General features: G+C 36.8%; 1 protein-coding gene across 1 annotated transcript in view; it reads right to left on the bottom strand.

Moving 5' to 3' along the window:
• Positions 1-22,630, bottom strand: part of VPS50 (VPS50 subunit of EARP/GARPII complex) — a 121,818-nt gene that overhangs the window by 16,419 nt on the left and 82,769 nt on the right. The window contains exons 20-22 of the mRNA XM_081102352.1: positions 20,754-20,860; positions 9,478-9,599; positions 4,328-4,408 (exon numbers count right to left, since the gene is read on the bottom strand). Of these exons, the coding sequence (XP_080958478.1) occupies positions 4,328-4,408; positions 9,478-9,599; positions 20,754-20,860 (310 nt within the window). The remainder of the gene's footprint in view (positions 1-4,327; positions 4,409-9,477; positions 9,600-20,753; positions 20,861-22,630) is intronic.

The following is a 22,630-nucleotide window of genomic DNA, read 5'->3' as shown; positions in this document are numbered from 1 at the left end:
CTCTATTTTTTCTTAGTTCAGAGTTGTGAACATTCACCTCAGAGCAAGTCAAAGAAAGATAAGGAGACCTAAAACCTTGAAACAAGAAAAACTAATAAAGGAATTGGGGGAAGAGAAAATTCACCTGGCCCATATGACTAGGCTAGTCAAAGTGGCCCCAATGGGGTAAAAATAGTAATAACAGAAGATAACCCCAGCAAGATAGGTTTGGCTGCATCATACCAAAGTACATGGTGTCAAGCAGAAGTGTAAGGCAGGAAGGGCTGCTGGGGGTTGTTATGAGTTCCCAATGAAGGACAAATTCAGTCAGAAGCTGACAGCTACTCTGTATGTATGCATATTCTATAAGTTAAATGAGCACAGATAAGCTTTCTTTTGTGATTGTATGAGCGGAAATCTGGAGTATTATGCTCTACAAGTACAACAAAGTCTCCTTCTAAGCATCGAACATACACTCTTTTAAATTATTTTGTAATTAAACTAACAAAAACTGATGTGAACTTTCTGCCAATATGCACCAGTTCAAACTCAAAATAGCTCCAGGGTAACCACGAATACCACACATTTATAACAGCAGAGTAACCTCTGAATTTCATTCTTTCAGGATCAGATATCGCCATCTATACAACATATTTATGAAGTTAAAAGGTCCTTTGAGTTTAGATACTACCTGGTTAACCTAGGATAGAAGAGGGAGATGGAACTAGAAGGTGACGGAAGGCAAAGAAAGGATATAATCTGAAGCTTGAGGGAAATGAAATTTGTATTTGGGTGCCACAGGAGAGATCAAAAACACTTACCAAACTACCTCCTGACCTCCCTCCAATTCTAATGTGTTGACTTCTCCCTTTACTCACACAGCTCTTTCACATAAAACATTCTTGTAGAGATAATTGGAATTGTTCCCTCCAGTTCAAAAGGTTTCCATTAGGATGCCTTCCATTGCTCCCAGTTAACACTGGTATTTTAGGCATAAAAATGATGGTAATTATCTGCTTAAAGGCTAAAGTTCTATGTTTACATTTAGGGAAATAGTGCTTTAAGAGAGCAAGAGAATCACAAAAATGTCAAGCTGACATAAATAATGGTATACTAAACGGATCAGTGTTTCAGTTATACCAATAAAATAAGGAAAGAATATAAAACCTATTGAAGACACTGAGAAATAAAACCTTAATCAATCTTTATTCTCACAGTGAAAGTCATATTTTTTTAGCCTTTCCTGCCACCAATTATTACTACTAAGACAATTCATATTTATGAACTTTTCTGGATGAATTTAAAATACATTTTTATTATCAAAGACTTAAAAGTTGGCCAAAGGTCTTAAGCAAACAATTTAGCATCACCAAGTGGACAAGGGGAAATTCACATTTCTGGTGCCATTATCACCTATACCAGCTCCCTTTCCTGCCTTTCCCTTATCAGACCCATTTTCTTAGACTTTTACTTGATGTGCCAAGCAAATTTTCTTAGTTTACATTGAATTTATATGATAAATGATTTCAGGTGGCATCTTTAATACCATAAGGGTTCCACTTGCTTTTTACAGCTAAGCAAAACTTAAAGATAAATATGGAGAAAATAAAATTACTAAAAAAGTGCTTATTAAAATTTTGACTAACAGAGAAATATAAGGAAAAATACTGCTTCAATTTAGTGGTTCCATATTGACTAGGCTATATTTTAATAACAAACCAATGTATTGACTAACAAGAAATCAATTAATGTTCTCTACCAATCTAGATGCAACTTAATGAAGTGAAGAAAAATAATACACCAGCTTGTGAAAACCTGAGATCAAGGTCTAGTAAATGACAGATATATTTTCTAAAATAATTGACCAACGCTTATCAGTATGAGAAATAACTTAACATGTAAAACACTAGAAACTAATGGAATATTAAGAAAAGTGTCTAATATATTGCTGTAGAGCAACAATTTTCTATCGGTGCGCCACAAGAATTTTTAAGACACACAATACCTGGCTATTTAGTCAGGGGCACTTATCTCCTTTCCCTTAGAATGTCAAATAAATAGATGACAACAGCAACACAATAGCCGGCCAATGAGAATGAATCAAAGCTATACCTAAATTTTTGTCAGATCGGCAAGAAATATGTTTTTTTTGGTGTGCTGCAGAATTTCAGTAATGATTTTATGTGTGCCATGAGATGAAAAAGGTTGCAATTGCTGTTGTAGCGGCTTATCCTCCAAAGGAGTAAGGACCATGGAGAGGCCCAGTCAAAGAGCAGCTCGCCTTACAAACTGGAATCACTGTACAGTCTTGTGATTCAAGGTGCTGTCTTTAAGAGATGGGAAGAATAAGGACGTAAAGAAAAGGTATCTTTAAGAGACAAGATGCCAAAGGGAAAAACAGGCATATTTATTTATTGGGAAGAGAGGTGTAGTTGGTTTTTAAAAACACATTTCTAAATCTGACTCCCAGTTCAGGAGAAAATTTATCCAATGAACACAGACAGATTCTACGGATACACTGTTATCAGCAGATGGGTGGCAGCTGGTCTCAAAGAAACCCTAATGTGGTCCCACTGTTTACATGGCCATGCTATTTCGTTATACACTGGATGGTGAAATTAGAAGCATTAAATCCATGCCTTAAGGTTCAAAGCTGGAACTGTGCTTTGACCATCAGAAGTTAGTCACTAGTGGAGATGACAGAAAAACATCAGAGTGAATGACTCTAATGGTAAATTACAGCCCATCAATCTTGAGGCACTTAGGAAGAAACAAGAAAAAGTTCAGCAACAGACTAAGATCCAATGGTAAAGGTTATACTAAGTATCAAACAAGGAGAAGCAAAATCAAAACATAGATAAAGGCTAATGGGGTTGAAAGCCAATGGACTGACTTTCAGAGAGAGAGAGGGAGAGAGAGAGAGAGAGAGAGAGAGAGAGAGAGAGAGAGAGAGAGAGAGAGAGAGAGAGAGAGAGAGAAAAGATGGCTAGGGTGCTTTGACTCTGAAAATGAAGATCAGGATTAAATGGATAAGGCCAAGAAAACAAGCCAGGAGACACAAAACTCACAAATTAGGAGTTTATTCATTTACTTTACAAACATTTACTGAAGAAATGCTATGTGCCAAAGTGCTATGAAAAATATACATATATTTTCCATATGTACATATTTACAAATATGCGCAAGGCAAAAAGATATCCAAATGGTAAGGAAGATGGTGAAACGGATACAGGTTATTTCCTGCGCTCACCTGAGATAATGGTACATGCCTCTCACTTTATTCATCTCTCTGCTCAAAGATCACCACCCTGTCACCCTGCTTCATTTTCTTCTTAGCACTTACAAGTATCTGACACTATATTATGTATTTGTTTATCTGTCTCTCTGCCCCAATAAAATATAAGTTCCAAGAAGACAGGAATTACCTCTTTTGCACAAACTGATGAATTCCCAGCACTACAAAAATGCCTGGCATATAGTAATTATTTCAATAAGTATTCCTTAAAAGACTGAATGATTACATTGTTTTATAAAAACATCATAACAGAAGTATGCACATAATACAGAGCATATAAGAAAAGTGGGAAATGATTGCCTGTTTAGGTGGATGAAGGAACAAAGTAAAATTCGGGCAACCCTGAGGTTAATAATGTAAGTGCAGAGAAACATAGCGAACAGCAAAAATCTCTGGCTACAGTAACCAACCATAAGCAAAAGATGTTCTTCTTTTAGATGCTTATGCTAGCTTAAACACTACAGAGCAACAGCCCTGTGTGGTGATCTAACCTATCTTCTTAAAACATGCATTTCATCGTGTTACATAGGCAAGAACCCAGACTTCCCACTGCGAGCCAATTAACGCACACTTGAATCTCAAGGTCATTTAGAAAGCGGTCCTGAATACTGCAACACCACTCTCGGCAGATACCAGTGCCCATCACAAAGACCTGCCAAACTCTGGTCTTGCTCCCACCTCAGAGTCCTTGCTCAGACTCTGAACCTTAATCTGAATGCCCTTCTTCTTTTTCCCACGCAGCCCATGCCTGTTCATCAAAGTCTAGCACAGGTCCCACTTCCTCCTTCAGTCATCCTGACATGACATATGCACATACAGCTTTCCTCTCTTTGAACTTGTGGTGGAAGCATAGCCAATGTCATTTTCGTCTATGTGTACAAGTTTTCACTCTCCAATCAGACGATAGGAACTCTCCACTTGGCTTCCTCTGAGTACTCAATATAAGTCTTGGGCACTCATTATACACATAGACATACATTTATATGCAGTGGATTAGATAGCTAATTTCTATTTTCTATAATCCCAAAGAATTGATTCCAAATGATCACTTACCATATCAATGAGGCTCTCTTGTATTCTGTTTAAAGTTGTTCTTAGTCTACTACTACTAAGGCCTAGTCCTGTTGATTCCAACTGGAAAAGAAGAGGAAAGGTATGTTAAATAGGTGTGGAAATAATCTCGCAAATGTCATAACTTCAAATTAACCAAAGTGAAGCATCTGATGAGTTTTCACTCAGATACTCAGCCTTTACCAGCGGTTCTCAACCTGTGGGTTGCGACCCTTTTGGCGGTCGAACGACCCTTTCACAGGGGTCGCCTAAAACCATCCTGCATATCAGATATTTGCATTATGATTCATAACAGTAGCAACATTACAGTTATGAAGTAGCAACGAAAATAATTTTATGGTTGGGTCACAACATGAGGAACTGTATTTAAAGGGCCAGAAGGTTGAGAACCACTGCTTTAGAGGGTTTCCAAACTCCATTTAAAAATTCCAAAACATCAAGCAAAGAACTCAGACCTTAGCCCTTACGAATAACAAACTGTTTATACATGTGCATTTATTTACAGGTCACAATAGCATCTATCAATCTAATGAATTTATCAGGATAGAGTTTACCAGAATTTATTTCCAAAAAGTTACTATTTTTAGTTAAAGATCTTTATACTTTAAACACTTAAAGACAGTACACTGTGCTGTATTTCTGAAGAAGCATACTAGTGTAGTGTTGCTAATTTATTTTTAACACAAATTAGAAACAGCCTAAATCTTCATTCAAACATTAATGAAATTTTCGTTATGCTCAGTAAACATTTCACAGTATAGAATTCTCTTCACTACAACAAAGCCAAAGCATTTATAAAAATCTTCACACAAGAACATAAATGAGAAGTGAGACTTGACTGTTAAGAAGTGAAAAGTTGGCTCCTTGAGTGTTGATTTGGTTGAATATAAATTTAATTTAAAGGTGATCATAGATACATATAGATACATGGAAAAATGTTAAGATATTCTATATGAGACAATAAACTTAAAATGTTATTAATAGTAATCTATAAAATGCATTGTCTCAGTAATTGAGTCATAAAAATTATGTGTGTGTGTGTGTGTGTGTTGCCCTAGCTGGTTTGGCTCAGTGGATAGAGCATCGACCTGTGCACCACAGGGTCCTAGGCTCGATTATGGTCAAGGGCACGTACCTTGGTTGCAGGCTTCTCCCTGGCCTGGGCCCTGATCAGGGCTCATATAGGAGGCAACCAATAGATGTGTTTCTCTCACATTGATGTTTCTCTCTGTCTTTCCCTCTCTCTTCCACTTTTCCTAAAATCAATGGAAAAGTATCCTCGAGTGAGGATTAACCAAAAAACAATTAAAAAATATATATATATATGTGTGTGTGTATAAGTACACAAGCATACACACACATTATTGTTCCTCACATCTTCCTGAGATACAAGAATGAGAAATTACTTACACAAGATATGTTAGAAAGCTTCTAGCCAAAATAGTTGTGTAATGGCATGGTGTAGTAAAACATGAACTAATTTTATATGGTAACTTTACAATACTTTACTTTTGCTAGGTATAACTTTAATTCATTTCTTCTTTTTTCATTAGGTATTATATATAGTTAAATTCATCCATTTTTAGTAAAATTTGGTAATTGTATTCAGCTTTGTAACCAGCACAATCAAGATATATAAGAGTTCCCTCACCTTTAAAAATGTCCTCAAACCTTTTGCACTTCATCATCTCCCTTATCCTCTTACCCTTACTTAACCCCTGATCTGCTTTCTGTCTTTGTAGTTTTGCCTTTTCTGAAATTCCATATAAATGGAATCATACAGCATTTAGTCTTATGTTTAGCATGCTTTTGAGATTCATCCATGTTGCAAGACTATTAGTATTTATTGCTCTTTTACTGCTTAATAGTATTCTATAATATGGACACAGCACAATCTGTTTACTTATTCACCAGTCAATGAATATTTGGGTGCCAGTTTGGACTACTTGAATAATACCACTATGAATATTCATGTCTTGCCTTTGTGTAGACATACACTTTCAGTTCCTTTCATTTCTGGTTAATATGATATATTTTTAACTATACAAGGTACTGCCATACTGTTTTCCAAAGTGGCTGTACCATTTTATATTTTCACCAGCAATGTATACAAATTCCAGATGCTCTATGTGATGGATGGAATGTTTGTTGTTCCCTTCCACTCCCAATTCAAATATTCAAGCTCTAACCCCCAGTGCAATGCTACTTGGAGATGGGGCCTTTGGGAGATAATTAGGTTCAGGTGAGGTGATGAGAGTGGGGCTCTCATGCTGGAATTAGTACCATCATGAGAAGAGACACCAAAGAGCTTGGTCTCTTTCCACAGGAACACAGAGAAAAGGCCATATGAGGATACAGCTAGGGGGCAGTTAACTTTCTGTCTACCTATTTGATTAAGTACTGCGTGGTGTGAAAATTGTCAGCTATCATTAAGTTTTTTCATTTTCTCTTTGAAATTTTTTTATTAATTGATTTGAGAGAGAGAGAGAGAGAGAGAGAGAGAGAGAGAGAGAGAGAGAGAGATTTTTGTGGTTCCACTTATTTATTCATTCATTGGTTGATTCTTGTATGTGCCCTGACCCTCCAACAGATGACTGAGCTACCCAGACTGGGCCTTTCATTTTCTCTCAAATTCTGTCAATTATTGCTTCACTTATTTGAACCTCTGTTCTTAGGCACATTTATTATACACACTTATTATCATTATATCTTCCAGTTGAATAGTTGAATTGACCCTTAGATCATTATGAGTCCCTCTATCTGTGGTAATAAATTTTGTTTTCAAATTTATTTTATCTGATCATTACTGTCTACATGGCATATCCTTACAATTCACATGCTTTAACCTAGGTGTGTTTTTTGTTAGAAAGTATAGGCTTTGTTTTTAATCCATTCTGACCATCTCTGCCTTTTGAGTGTTTAGTCCATTAACACTTAATGTGAATATTGGTTGTAGATACTATTATATGTAGATGTAAACACATACACCACACACCTCTTTTTAGTTTTTTGATTCCTTCTTTCCTGCCTTTTCTGATTATATAATTTTTTAAGTCATACTTTAATTTTCCTGTTGGCAAAACAGTTAAAGTACTTTGTATTATTTTTCATTGTTGTCCTATGGATTATAATATTCATTCGTAACATTTCACAGACCATTTACTGTTTACAATGCACTGCTTTACATAATATATGTAAACCTTGCCTTCTTATAAGTCAATATCCCTTAATACTCTATTATAGTTGTTATATGTAATACCTTTATTATGAACTCCAGAAAACGTTAGAATTTCAGTTTAAACTATATGGTTTATAAAGAAGTTAAATGGAAAAATAAAAAATATTTTTTAAAATATATTTTATTGATTTTACAGAGAGGAAGGGAGAGGGATAGAAACATCGATGAGAGAGAAACATCGATCAGCTGCCTCCTGCACACCCCCTACTGAGGATGTACTGGCAACCAAGGTACATGCTCTTGACTGGAATCGAACCCGGGACCCTTCAGTCCGCAGGCTGACACTCTATCCACTGAGCCAAACTGGTTAGGGCTAAAAAATATTTTTTTATATTTCCCCAAGTATTTCCATTACCAATGCTCTTCATTCTTTTCTGAGGACCCATGTTTTCATATTGTATCATTTTCCTTCGACCTGAAAAACTTCCTTCATCATTTGTAGTATTACATGTCTAGAAAGCCACATCTAAAAGCATTTCGTTCCCCAAAGTTTCCAAAGGACCCCATTTTAATGCATCTGATAGATAAAGGATCTAGAACTTTTCTATCTGATATGACAGTCTCTAGCCACGTGTGGCTATCTATAATAATAAAAGCGTAATATGCTAATTAGACCTGACGACCTTCCAGACAAAGTCGCGGCTGCGAGGGCCGAGCCCCTTGCATGAATTTCGTGCATTGGGCCTCTAGTTTACATATAAAGATAAAGTAGGGAAAATTAAAAACAACTTAAATTTCAGCTCCTCAGTCACACTAATCACATTTCAGGTACTCAATAGCCACACGTGGTTAGTGGCTACCATATTAGGCAGTGCAAATACAGAACATTCCATTAGGGCAACATTTCTCTTGGCCAGCACTACTGGCCAGCACAGCCCAGGTGACAGAGGGAGGCTCATCAAAAAGACAGAATGATTCTGACAATTAGCTAAAATTCTAGAATATCTTTTTTTCTTTAATATTGATATACTGAGTTTCCAAAATCACAGTGAGGAAATAGTACATATTTTATAGTAACATAAATTCTTCATCAACACTTTGTCTCTGATTATATTAGAATTCCTTCTAAGGAACATTTTGGAGAATTAAGATCACAGGAAATTCAGATGCCATATTAAAAGATTTTATCATTTATATATTTATAATCACAGCAAAGATATGAACATTTATATGATGAATATAGTTATTCATTAAAATTCACATTTTAAAAAGGTACAAAATAAAGTCTATTAAAAATATCATGATATGTTTATAGAACCAAACAGTATGCTTTTGCACAGAAAACTATCAAACATCTAGGTGAACCACATAATAATTCCCAAATATCAGGTCGATTACCTGCCAAATACTGTGTTGTTCTCCATAGGAATAGAAAGAGACAAACTCAATAAGAGCTTTGAAAACACAAAATGGAGGAGCAGAAACATTAGTTCTGTGGCAGGCAGATGGTTTAGTTAAAAAATTTTCAATTATTTTAATAAATATTTTCCATTATCTTCTGAATGTAGTAGTGTCTGCTAAGGCTGTTAGCCAATATTTAAAACATCTCATTTACTATGTGGTAATTATGCACTGGGCCAGATCTGAACCAGGCAACCTGCACATTTTTCATTGCCAAAATACGTCGAGGTTAGAAACAGATGCTGTATTTTTTCTGCCAAAGATCTGAATAACATACAATATGTTTATCATATCAAAGCTTAAAATTAACATATAAATAAGGCAATTAGGCAGGCAGAAAGCTGATATCAATAATTTTGCTGGGTTTTTGATGAATAATTTTCAAAATAATGCTATTTGTGTATTTTATACAGAGGGCGTGAACTGAACTTTACATTTGAAAAATAAATAGATATTTAAAACAATCAGACTTTCCCCTCAAAGGTTGACTTACTGAATCATTTCGACCAAAGAAGGTATATACTGCATATAAGTAATAATCAAATAGCTGAGACATGAAATGGATGACATCAAAGGCAATTGGCTTGAGAATGTTCATCATCTGCATATATTTACCTGAAAAGAAAAAGTAGAACAAAATTAAAATTGGTTATTTGTAATTATAAAGTGACAATAAAACTATTTACTAAAATATTTTTTAAAATAAAATATTATATTCCACAGTAGCCACATTTCAATTATTCAACAGTCATTTGTGGCTAGTGGCTACTATATTGGGCAGCAAGATACAAAACAGTCATATCATCTTGGAAAGTGCTATTGGACAGCACTGATATAAATAATACCTACAAAGATGTTTTACATCATCATTTTTATGGTCTGTCAAATATTCATGGGAATCCTATACTGTTTACAAATCACACTGTGCAAACACACAACACAGTTCCTCATTTCTTAGAGATTCCACTTGAAATAATTGCTTCAAAAATGTTTAGGTATAATAAAACAGAAGACAATGTATTTGAGAAAAAGTGGTGTTTTTTGTTTTTCTTTTTTTAATAAGTGTATACACAACAGGAAAAGTAAAAAGGCAAGAAGGAAAAGGGAACATGGAAGGCACTTCCCATTCCCCTAAATCGTAGGCCTGTGAAATCTTATGTCAGAGGCCAGGAACACTACATCACTCAAGAGCTGGGTACTCTCAAAATGCCAAGAACATATATTCCTCACTCCTTCCTTTGGGTGATGCCAGGATTCCATTCTCCTTCCTCTCAACATATGATACAGTTACGGAGAAAAAAAATGTAAAAACCCAAATGTATGCATTTATAAACTTGTTAATGTATTTGAAGGGTGCATGGGAGAGGGGCTGAATCAAATAACAAATAATAACAAGTTCCTAACTGTTTCTTTTTTATGGAAAATAATAGGGAAAGAAGCATATCTATTAAGAATGTTGTTCTACAGAAGATGTTAAAACAGGCCATTTGCTTCCTTTCCAAATGAGTAAATAATTCAAGTGCTGGCTCTACTTTATGTCACTGCTGTAAATTTTAATTGGTACTATTGAAGATGCCATGACTCAAGAGAAAACACATTAATGGCAATAGAAAAGAATGACAAATTCACTCTAATAGAAATGTCTACTATCAAAACCATGTCTTTTTTACCAAGAACTCAGTACATTTGTCTTAATTTACATGAGATGATAAATAGTCAGATGGTCAGAAAGAGAAACACAGACCACACACACATCGAAAAGTAAAAACCATTCAACTTAGATTTCATTCTTCCTCCTACTTGTAAGTCTTTTGTTTCAGAATCATCTTTGCAATTATGCCACAGACATTCTTTTATTAATCACAATTGAAAAATATTTGAAGTATATGCTCCTATGGATCACTATACAGATATTTCATTGACTACAATCATGCAGTTTATTAAACTGTAACTATTTACACATAAAATAATAAGACACTGTGAAGAAAAATAAAAGGAAAAGTGTTATATTACATGACTTTAACCTGTAAAAGCAAAAGAGAGATGAATAGGTAGAATGAGGAAGAATGCCCATATCTGGGTTGAGACATATCCAGAATACAAAGCTGCTTTCCATTCCTAATAATAAGATTAAGCATTGTCAATATAATTAATCTTAAGGAAGAATATAAAAAGTTATTAATAGGTAGAACATTTAAATGTGCATTCAGAAGGAAAGAAACTAGATGTTCCCCATTACTCTGAAAAAAACAAATTTAAAAAACTATATTCATTCATTCATTCATTCACTCAATTAATTCATATAACCAGCACTTTTGAAGGCTTACTATGTACTCTGGCCTTGTGTTAAGACCTAAGGAATTACAGAGTCCCTGCTCTCACACCTTAAATACATGGATGGCAGCCACCAATAAGCAAATGACCAGTGTATTAAAATGTATGAGAGTGAGGACTCTGTCTTTCCAGTTCAAGAGAGCAGAGTAGTGTTTGGAGGCCTGCGGAAGCTTATGTACCTCCTCACTACTGAATTTAAAGAGAACTTCACCATGAATTAAGCCTATGTCTATGAAGAGATGAGAGTGAGGAGGTAAAGGTGGGTAGGTATGATTATCAGAAAATGAGAAATCTCAAAAAGTTTTCAGACCAGGGGTTGGCAAACCTTTCCTTTAGAGACCACAGAGGAGAAAGGTTAGGCTCTGTGGTAACTGCTCTGCTGCTCTCTTTTCAACTATCCCACTCTAACTTCCTGGCACAAAAGCAGCTATAGGCAAAATGCAACAAGGGAGCAGGGTGCATTCCAATAAAACTGTATTTATAAAAACAGGCAGCCAGACGATTTGGCCTGTAGGTTCTAGTTTCCCAACTGCTGCACTAGATGACAGATAGTAAGTGGGGGCAGATTGATGGAAAAAACACAAAGACATTAGTAAAACATAAGAGGACCAAAAAGGGAGATATTAGCTAGGATGGTCACTGCTTGGAATCAGCAGGTACAGCAAGAGAACAGGAGAGAGAAATGGGGCTGAAAAATGATAGGTTAACTGAAGGTCCACATAAGGGACAAACTTACCTCTCATCTCCCTTTTCTGGACAATTACAATTAGAAGAAAGATAAACAGAAAGAGACCAAAAAAGTGCCTCCATTCTGGTGACAAGGAGTGATGGGGTGGAGACTGCCACTTCTCATTACAAGCTCTTATTTAATGTGTTACTATGAGATGTACTGCCTTGATAAAGATCTAAAAGCATGGCACTGATGTTAGTCTTCCCAGTTAAAAAATGTGGTTCAAGTGGTTCAGATGCATGCTGCCCTCCCTTTCTTCCTTTCTAATGTCCCTTATGGGCTGCAGTGAGAGGGGTGGACACAGCAAGCTTTGGGAGCACTGAAGAAGGCTCTCTATTATATAGCCCAGATGACCAAGAAAGCCATCTCTTTCCAAATCATCAGCTGCAAGAAGTTCCTATTCCTGCCTCCAACAACATAATCTCTTTGAACTTTGTCTGGGATCAGAATTCATGTTCCTTTGCTCCCCCCATGGCTGTGAAGCATGAAAGTTAAGAGCTTGCTGGCTCTAGGATCAGACGCCCTGGACTCTACCACTTACCAGCTGTGTGACCTAAGGGAAGTTATTTATCTCTGGACCTCAATTGTTTGGTGCATATAAATGAGGACTGTGAAGAATTCATGAGGAAATGCATGTGAAATATTTACACAGCATATAATAAGGGAGCAAGAAATGTAGCTATTGCTATTATTTTAAAGTCCTATATAATAAAAGGCTAATATGCAAATTGACCGAACAGGGAACAACTGGTCACTATGATGCGCACTGACCACCAGGGGGCAGACGCTCAAAGCAGGAGCTTCCCCCTGGTGGTCAGTGCGCTCCCACATGGGGAGCGCCTCTCAGCCAGAAGTCGGGCTCACAGCTGGCTGGCTGGCGAGCGCAGCGGCGGTGGCGGGAGCCTTTTCCACCTCTGTGGCAGTGCTAAGGACCTCTCGGAGGATGTCCGTCTGCTGGCTTAGGCCTGCTCCCCGCTAAGCTGGCAGGCAGACATCCTCAAAGGGGTCCCAGACTGCAAAAGGGTGCAGGCCGGGCTGAGGGACCCCCCACACCCCCAGTGCACAAATGTTGTGCACCAGGCCTCTAGTTATAATTATAATGAACAGAATAAGGCAGGGGTCCTCAAACTTTTTAAACAGGGGGCCAGTTCACTGTCCCTCAGACTGTTGGAGGGCCGGACTATAGTTTAAAAAAAAACTATGAACAAATTCCTATGCACAGAGAGGCAGCAAAAACACCCGGTGGGCCGGATAAATGTTTTCGGCGGGCCGCATGTGGCCCGCGGGCTGTAGTTTGAGGACCCCTGCAATAAGGGATAAGTATATAGTGTTACTTGAAGGGAACCTAACCTAATCTGGGGAAGAGGAAAAGCTTCCCAGGGAAGTACTGTTTAAACTCTCTCATCCTAAATCTAGACCGTGAGTCCTGCATATGCATGGAGAGGATACACACAAAGGAACTGGCAAAGAACCCAACCAGTAGCAGCACAGACAAGGACCACAAACAAGAGGAAAAACCGTGGACCTGCCTTAACCAGTTCATCAGTTGGGGGGCACAGAGAGAGGAGTGTGGTTACCATAAGAATGGTGATCTAGGGAAGTTCAGTGAGCCACAACTCCTATGCAGAGGAGGACATACAAAGGTAAGGAGAAGGCAATGGAAGTATGTGCGTGTGTGTTGGGGGGCGGGGGATGATTTCTCCCATTCACAGTGGACTATGACAAGAGAGGAGGAAAAAGTGTTTCTCCAATGTTCAAGATTTTTAAAATTAAGGTTTGTCACTCCAACATATATTGGTCACCATATATTTTCAAAAACGAAAAGCACTTGGCTGGGAGCTCTATGCACTGCAAAGATACCCCAAACTCTCTTCATCTGTAAGAGCTGACAATCTGATGGGGCAAGAGCAAGAACAGACTCTGAGTTGGAAAGATGTTTGTTATTCTTACTGCAGTGCACTAAGTTGAAAGGTCAGCAGTAGAGATAAATAGCACATAAAGGCCAACTTAAATGCTATAAATGAGGCACAAAGGAATGGAAGGAAAAGCTAGTGCAGCTCAAGCAATTTAGAAAAAGTGTATTGACCAATGAAGTGAAGATCCAAGTAAAAAATTAACAGGTCTGTTAGCTAAGTCCCTGGCTACCAGTTTTTATTCTGTTATTTGAATATTATATCTTAGCCCTCACTCCACCCCCCAAATTTCCAATATCATTTTCTTATAACATGTACTGAGGAATGACACTTCTTGGATCATCCTTTCAAAATATCATGTTGTATATAAAGCTATCAACACAGAAAGTGTTTTGAAACTGTTTAAAAATATGAATTCATATACATAATATAAGTATTTTTAGAGAAATAAATATTGGAATGTAGTCTAAATTAAACAATGATAAAATTTTCCTTAAACTTCATAGGTAAAAATATTAAGTTTCTTGAAAAACAACTTTCCATTCAATCATAAAACAAGATTTTAAAGTTTTAAAACAAAAAATATATTGTGGTACTTCTACATAAGATTGTACTTAGGATTTAATTGACCCTATAACTTGATCCCTAGAATCTGAAATAAGTATTTTGAAAACAACTGATACAATTACTTACGTTCATAAAAAACAAAACTACCACTTAAACTGACTGTTACTAGTATATAATCAAAAACTTCCCTGTTATTTAAACACACACTGTTTACATTTCAAATGGGACAACACAGAAAGGAACCAATGGTTCTCAAAGTCTGGTCCTTATATCAGCAGCACTAACATCACCTAGAAACTTGTTAAAAATTCACATTCTCAGGTTACATCCAACACCTACCAGATTAGATGTTCTAGAGTGAAGTCCAACAGCCTGTGGTAACAAGCCTTCCAGGGAGATTTTGACTTTAAGATTTAAGAGTCACTGGCTTAGATCATCATTTAAAAAAAAAAAAAGAAAGAAAGAAAGAAAAGAAAAGAAAGCACGGTCTTCTTGATAGGCTTTTATCTCTTGGTTTTCAAGATCTCCTCTTTACTTTCTAACTTGTCTCCTGCCTCTACCATGCATTCCCAACCTCCTTCATGGGCTTCTGCCTGGTGAGTTTATCCTCTATCAAGATAAACTCATCTACTACCAGAGTTTAACTCAGTTTATACCAAACATGTATCCTGACCATGTTTATTCCCCTGATCTCCAAATCTATCTATCCATGCTGGTATGTCTATAGACTATTTCTATTTAAATGTCCCACAAGTATCTCCCAATGTCCAAAACCGAACATATCATCAGCTCCCAAACTTGGTCTCCCTCTCATCTTTCCTATTTTAGCTGTGATAGAATAACTGGCCACACAAATCTAAAATTTTAAGAATGATCTGTCATCACAAATTCTCCAATCCTGTCCACTGTATTTCCAAAATCTCGCAAATCTGTCTCCAGTGCTCCATTACAATGGCCATTGCTTTAAGCAGACTGAAGTCCTCAACATCTCTCGCCTGGGAGATTTCAACAGCTTCCCAACTAGCCTTTGACATTCCCCAGGTTCTCCTTTATTTACACTGTGGCCAGAGTGATAAGGAAGAAGAAGGAAGAGGAAGAGGAAGGAGGAAGGAAGAAGGAAGAAGGAAGAAGGAAGAAGGAAGAAGGAAGAAGAAATAATCTGCTTGTGTTTCACCCGTTTAAAACCCTTAATAAGTTCAGGTCCAGAGAACAGTACATAAGCTTAATGGGACATTATATAATGCAATCAGAAATCCAGTTCCTGTCCACCTTTCTTGCCACATCTCCCCTGCTTCTGTCCCCCACTTCCCATCATCTTCTCATATGCGGAAAACTAACCTGTATTATGTGACTACACCATGTGCTGCACATGTTATTCTTTTCACTCTGTCTAGAATGCCTTTAACAGGCAATAGAATCTATTCATCTTTCAAAGCCAGGCAGTGTGTAAGCTGTCCAGTGAGTCAGCCCTTTTATTTTGTATGTTATTTCCCATGTTGGGCTCTTTACACAGAATATGTCCTGTGCATGACTATATTCCCAACAGCCAGCAGAGTGCCTCAAACAAAGTAGTAGCTCAAAAGAAAATCTATTGGATTGAAAATGAGTGAATCAATACACATGGCAGAAAAAGACTCATTTCCTTAATATAGACATTAAACCATAAAAATATCCTTATTTAAAAACGGGCAATTAATATGAATAAGTAGTTCATAAAGAGAAATATCTTTTTAAGCATATTAAAAGATGATTAAACTCACTCAAATTAAATACATTTTGAATGAGATGTCATTTTTCCCATCGGACTGGCGAGCACCTGAAGTTGGATGGCACACAGTACTGCTGAGAGACTGAGAGAAGATACCCTCCTACACTGTTGGATAAACTAACAGAACCTCTGCAGTAAGTTCTTTAGTAACTTCCTTGGTAAATTGAAAATGTGCATCAAAACTGAAAATGTATAAACTCTATGATCTAGCATGAGGAAACATTTGTAGAAATTTGTCCTACAGCTGTATCTGAACAGACAAAGATATTTCAAGGATATTTTCTGTGATGAGCATTGTTTGTAGCATCAAAGGACTTGAAACAAATGTTAAAAAATAAAGGTCTTATCAATGGTACATCTATACAATAGGGTCATAAAAAAGAATGGGCTCTATGCATACTAAGACATGCAATATCTTAAGATATTTTAACTGTAACCTTAAGAGAGTTGAAGTTCAAAAAGCCAGATGAAGAACACTATATATAGTGTGATCCAATTTTTGAAAGAACAATAAAAGGAAAGGTGACTCGCATATTAAATAGACTTGTAAGTGCATATTAATATTCCCCAAGGAAAACTGGAGGAACTGAGTGGTGTTCTCTGAGGAAGAAGACATGGGGGTCAGGGACTCTTTGTATCCTGAAGTATTTTCATTTTTAAATATTTTCATGCATTACCGTGAGAAAATAACTAAAACTAATGCCCCACCTAAAAGACTGTGCTAATGAAGGTGGTGGATCTCTTCCCTCCTCTTTCTGTGTCCTCTCTGCCATACACACACACTTCGGCCACACTATGCCTCAAAATTCTGCAGATGTACACATTCTGGTTAAATCCTGGTACGTGTGCTGGTGTGCATTTTTCCCAGCTGCTAAAGTAGTAATTTTGTTGTAGGTATGTAGTTTTTACAAGCATGGATTTTGGCAACCTATCTCCTGCCACTCAGTCCTATTGTCCCCGGTCCGGTGAGAGCTGTCTCCAGGACACAGACCTTGAATACCACGGCTATTTCAGAGACGCCAGATTCCCTAAAATTGCTCAGCTCCTGTCAGCAAGAAACTGTCAGGCTTCTGGAATTGTCCTCGGTACTTGGGAAACACTCCCTGAGCTTTTCTAACAGAATTAGGTACCACCTGGGGCTGGGAAGCCCCATTAACACTCTTTTGTTTAATCTCTCTTAATTATCTGCCAAATAAATACTCATTGAAAAGGACATTTTGAATATGCCTTTAATGTTCAAAATGTGTCTCCCAACTATAATTAGTTCTTTCATCTTCCCAGAACCAAAAATTAATCTATCTTATTTACACAACTGTACTTCTGACTTTGTAAAGAGATATTACCTTTGCCAGTTTATAATCTTTAAGCACCTTGTGCAATAACTACAGGGGGTAGAATAGTGCATTTACTAGTCAGAGACCCCTTAGTGAGTGATTCCCTTAAAATTCTGTTTTATGAATATGTACAAGCTGAGATAAAGACATCCCAGGGACAGAGAAAATGGCAGACATAAAAATCTACTAGGGAAATAATGGCAGCACCTAATGGCAGCCCTAAATGGGAAGACATGAAAGTTAAATGACCATACAAGGCATTTTCTATTTGCAACTCCAGTAAAAGTTCTGGTGGTGGAGAAGGCTGCAATTGCAATGGTCAGATTCTCAGTTCACGAGTCAAGTTTTATTCAGGATTGCTCTGCCCTCCAGGGCTGACATACCAAAGGTCCAGAGGAACACAGTTTTTCTGTTTCTATAAATCCACTGTCAGAAAACAGTGTCCACTATGTTGATCAGCAATCCTTACATAAGAACTGGTCGTTATTGCCTTCTAAATTTAATCCCCGCAGCAGATTTCTATCATCACGTTATCCTTTTCTTAGATAACTAGAATAGCAGAATGTGCTCCTTCTTCATTTCCGTACACCTACCAAGAACTGAGGATTTGCGGTTGTTGTTTGCATTTCACTAAATGAAACATGATTTCTCCCCTCCTCAATTTTGTTTTAGCCTTATATTTTATTTGACTCTACTGAATATGTCTTTTATAGTAAAAAACATAACACCCCATAGTCATTTTGAACTAAGTAAGTTAAAAAAATATATATAAACAACCACTTAAATGTATTTGATTATATTATTTCCCCCATAACATGGTTCAGCTCTTGTTCTTCTCTCCATTTCAGATTGGTGTTACTCTCTCAGCCCACATCTCAGAACGAAGACACACAAGGAGAAGTGCTGGAGTCCATTCATTGTCTTCACTAGCTGAGTTTAGACAGAGACCCCCAAAAGCTAGTAACCTTTGAAGTCCTAGCAAAGGTTGCGCACCACCCAGTTAATCTAGGAACCACTCCAGTTAATTTAGGTAATAATAGTTGAAGCATCATCCCCACCTTAGTTCACTTAATTCCTTAGATACTTATGTAGATCTTTGTTGATTATTGTTGATCAGATACTCTGCTTATTCCTGGAAATCATCTATTGATGAGCTAATCAGATACTCTGTCTATTCCTGGAAATTGTCTGCTGATCTGTGTGTCATTGAAACCTCCTTACCCTAAGGGCTACTCCAGATCAATAAAAGATTGGAGCGGCCTCAGCATGGGTGGAAGTCCTCCTCTTTCAGATACCGAACCCTACTCCACGCAGAACGTGGAGGGAGTGTTACTCGGCAGAGCAGAACTAAGATGTTTAGGAGCCAACTTAAGCCTTCTGGTTGAAATCCACTGGTGTTAGGATGGTTAGTTACTTCAACATAACTAAGCAAAAGCTGCCTTAATTAAACTGCATCTCAAGCAGCGTGTTCAGACACTGAGAACTAGTGAGTCCAGGAGGCTCAGGAGGATGACAAGAATTTTGGAATATCTGTATCAGCACAGACCATGTAAGGAAATTGACCACATTGATCCTGAAGAATGGACTGGAGAGGAGGGCATAAAAAAAGGAAAGAACAGTATAACTACCACCACACATGTGAAAGTGACCACATGGAAAAGTAGGAGAAAAAATATAGACTTACTCTTTTTGCTTTTAGAGACAGAACTAAGAAAACAAAATTACAGAGAGAGATATTTTGGTCTTATCCTAAGGAAGAGATTTCGATGAATTAAACCAGTAGTAGAATGAGTAGTCTTGTAAAATGATAGGTTTCCAGTAACTGTGAGACAAAAAACCAAGGCTAGATGGCCACTACATATTAGAGGCATTATAGAAAGAAATCCTTATTTTATGGGAATTAATAATAGACAACCTCTCAGAACCCATCCAATTCTGATTCCATATATCCTAGAGAGTAACTCATGACTCTATATTTGGTTAGTTCTCTTTGATAAAGAAGAAAAGCTAATTTCCCTGGCAATAATCATCCATAAAACAGCTTTTTAGAATCTGTCATTTTTCTTTGTCATGAAAATATATACCTTTTCTTTTCCTCTCAATTCATTATTACTTTTCCACTATTTTCCCTTAAAGGAAGTGGGACTTCTAAAAACCATTCTGTCTACTTGATCCTACTCATTAATGAAATGTAGAAATTATCTTCAAGAACACAGACCATTTTAGCAGTGCTAAGTATAATCAAACTAGACAATAGGAAGTTTTCAACTCCATAAAAAGAATACAATGAATTTTATAGAAAACCACTAGAATTCTTCACTAGTATAGATGACTTAATTTGAGAAGACATCTCTCAACTTATTTGTCAAATTGCAGACCAATTTGTGAAATTTGAAGGCTGAAATAGCATATAAAATGTTTAAATACTGACATTTAAAAAATTCACATCATCTTCAAAACCAAATATTTTAAATATAGCATTTCTTTATACACGATTATCAATAAAGGTCTTATCTGTAATCAGGACTACACTTCCTATGGTGAGAATATTTAGCTTATAGAACACTGTGTCTGAAAATGCCAAAGAATCACATTTCACTCTGACTATCTGACTGGAAGATGGTGAAGATCAATGGAACAATTAAGTAAAAAGTATTGTATCAATGTAAAACTGGAACTATCATCCTCCTACATGTACCTCTACCTCACATAGAGAATTTTTCATTACATTTCAATTAATTGAGGTATTTTAGAAAATGTGGAGACACAGATACTAAGTAGCTAACTGAAACAAGAAAAACTAACAATAATATTAATTTATACTATTTGGAACAATTAAGAAAACATTGACATATGATGATCATAAATCCTTCACTGCAGTGGACACGAAAATATGCATAGCCCATGGACACAGACAGTGTGGTGAAGGCCTGGGGTGGGGCAGAGACCTGGTGGAGAGGAACAGAGGGTGAAAATGGGAGACATCTGTAATACTGTCAACAATATAAAATAAATATGTAAACAATTCAAACTTTTAAAAAGGCAAGTAAAAATCATTTGGTAACAAAAGCAGACTAATGTAACTGCTATAATAATTTTCTTTAAAAAGGTGTAGCTACTTACCAACAAGTCTTATTACATTCAGTGTTGTATTCGTTAAGATGGGTGCATTTACTTTATTTAGACTGTAATCTGATTTCTTCCTGCTTTTGAGGGTTTCTCGAGAAACGCTTAATATAGAGAAACAAAAGAGCTGCAATTAGGGTTGTCAAGTGGTAAGTCAGTAAGTTACCCAGCTTAGGGTCTGTCCTTTATTCACTAACTAGTTATTGAAAATCTTACCATGTATCAGGTGGGAATAAACTAGTAGAGATTATTAACTTCCTCCTTACAGAACTTAAAGTCCAGAGGGGAAAATAAATTAGTAAGCAAAATAATAAAGTACTATAATGTACTTCTTTGATTCTAAGACATTAATTACCAACCACATAGAAGCTATGTCTCTTTAAAAAGCAGATGTTCTAGGGAAATTCACATCCACATGTACCTAGCATCCTGATTTCAGATATGTAAATATGAAAAAAATACCCTCCTTACAATCTGAAGTAAGTATAAGATATGATGGTCGAGTCTGGGGTTGGGAGGTGGAGTCTAGATTTAAAGTAGAAGTGATATGGCAAGTACAAAAAATAAGGGGGGATAACTTGTACTAAGGCAGTGATGGCGAACCTTTTGAGTTCAGCGTGTCAGCATTTTGAAAAACCCTAACTTAACTCTGGTGCCGTGTCACATATAGAAATTTTTTGATATTTGCAACCATAGTAAAACAAAGACTTATATTTTTGATATTTATTTTATATATTTAAATGCCATTTAACAAAGAAAAATCAACCGAAAAAATGAGTTCATGTATCACCTCTGACACGCGTGTCATAGGTTCACCTGCACTGTACTAAGGTCAAAGGTAAGAGAGAACAGAGCATGCTCAGAGAAGCACACAGAGTTCACAAGACTAGCATCCTACCTAACAAAGAGGGAATATGCTAATTGACCTTCACACCATTGCAAAGATGGCAGCACCCACAGCCAATAAGAAAATATGCTAATTGACTGCCCCATCCTCAAAATGGCAGCACCCACAACCACAAGATGGCTGGCAGGGGAGGGCAGTTAGGGGTGACCAGGCTGGCAGGGGAGGGTAGCTAGGGGTGACCGGGCTGGCAGGGTAGGGTAGTTGGGGGGTGGTGGGGGAAGGCCTGCAGGGGAAGGCACAGAGGTGATTTCTGCATGAACTAGGAGGCACAGTGAAACACAACGAATTCTGATAAATTTAAGAGACACTTAGTAGTTGGAATTGATAGTAACTGTTAACTGACTGACTGCAGTTAGTAGTTCACATTATTTATACTTCTCAGGCATAAGTTAGGATAGTGTAGGAGGCTGCATAACCCTACCAAAAATGCAAGTATATACACATATACTGGCAGACACTATCTATCTTACTTGTTCATTTCAATTTAATTAGAGCTTTCCTTCTGGATACAATATACCCCAAACATGCAACAGAATAGTTCATATGCAACATGCATTCAGTTCATAATAGATCATAAATGTAGATTATTTAAATATTACACATATGTGAAAACCAATGGAAACAAATTTTCCCAATTAAAATATCCACAACTACATGACTTGCTCACTTTTGAGGAGAGATATTTCAAATCAACTAAATATAACTAGGTACTCTGGGGGTAAAATGTAGAGAAGGGTATACTCAAACCTCTCATTAAAAGTAAAGTGTATCTGTGGTTATTAAATGCTTGATGGTCATGAAATTAATTCACTTACATATTAGAATTAGGCCCACTTAACTGGGAGAAAGTGACAAAAAATATTATTTAGTTCTTCAAGTTTTTAAAGAGGACAATTTATCATAAAGCAAAATTTAAGTACAAAAAGGGAGCTTAACAGAAGACTCAAATATTGAACATAAATGACAT

This window comes from Myotis nattereri (genome assembly GCF_964212035.1).
Source record: "Myotis nattereri genome assembly, chromosome: 11".
In the NCBI taxonomy this organism is placed as follows: Eukaryota; Metazoa; Chordata; class Mammalia; order Chiroptera; family Vespertilionidae; genus Myotis; species Myotis nattereri.
The sequence above is the reverse complement of the archived record's forward strand: the minus strand, read 5'-3'. Positions and strand labels throughout refer to the sequence as shown.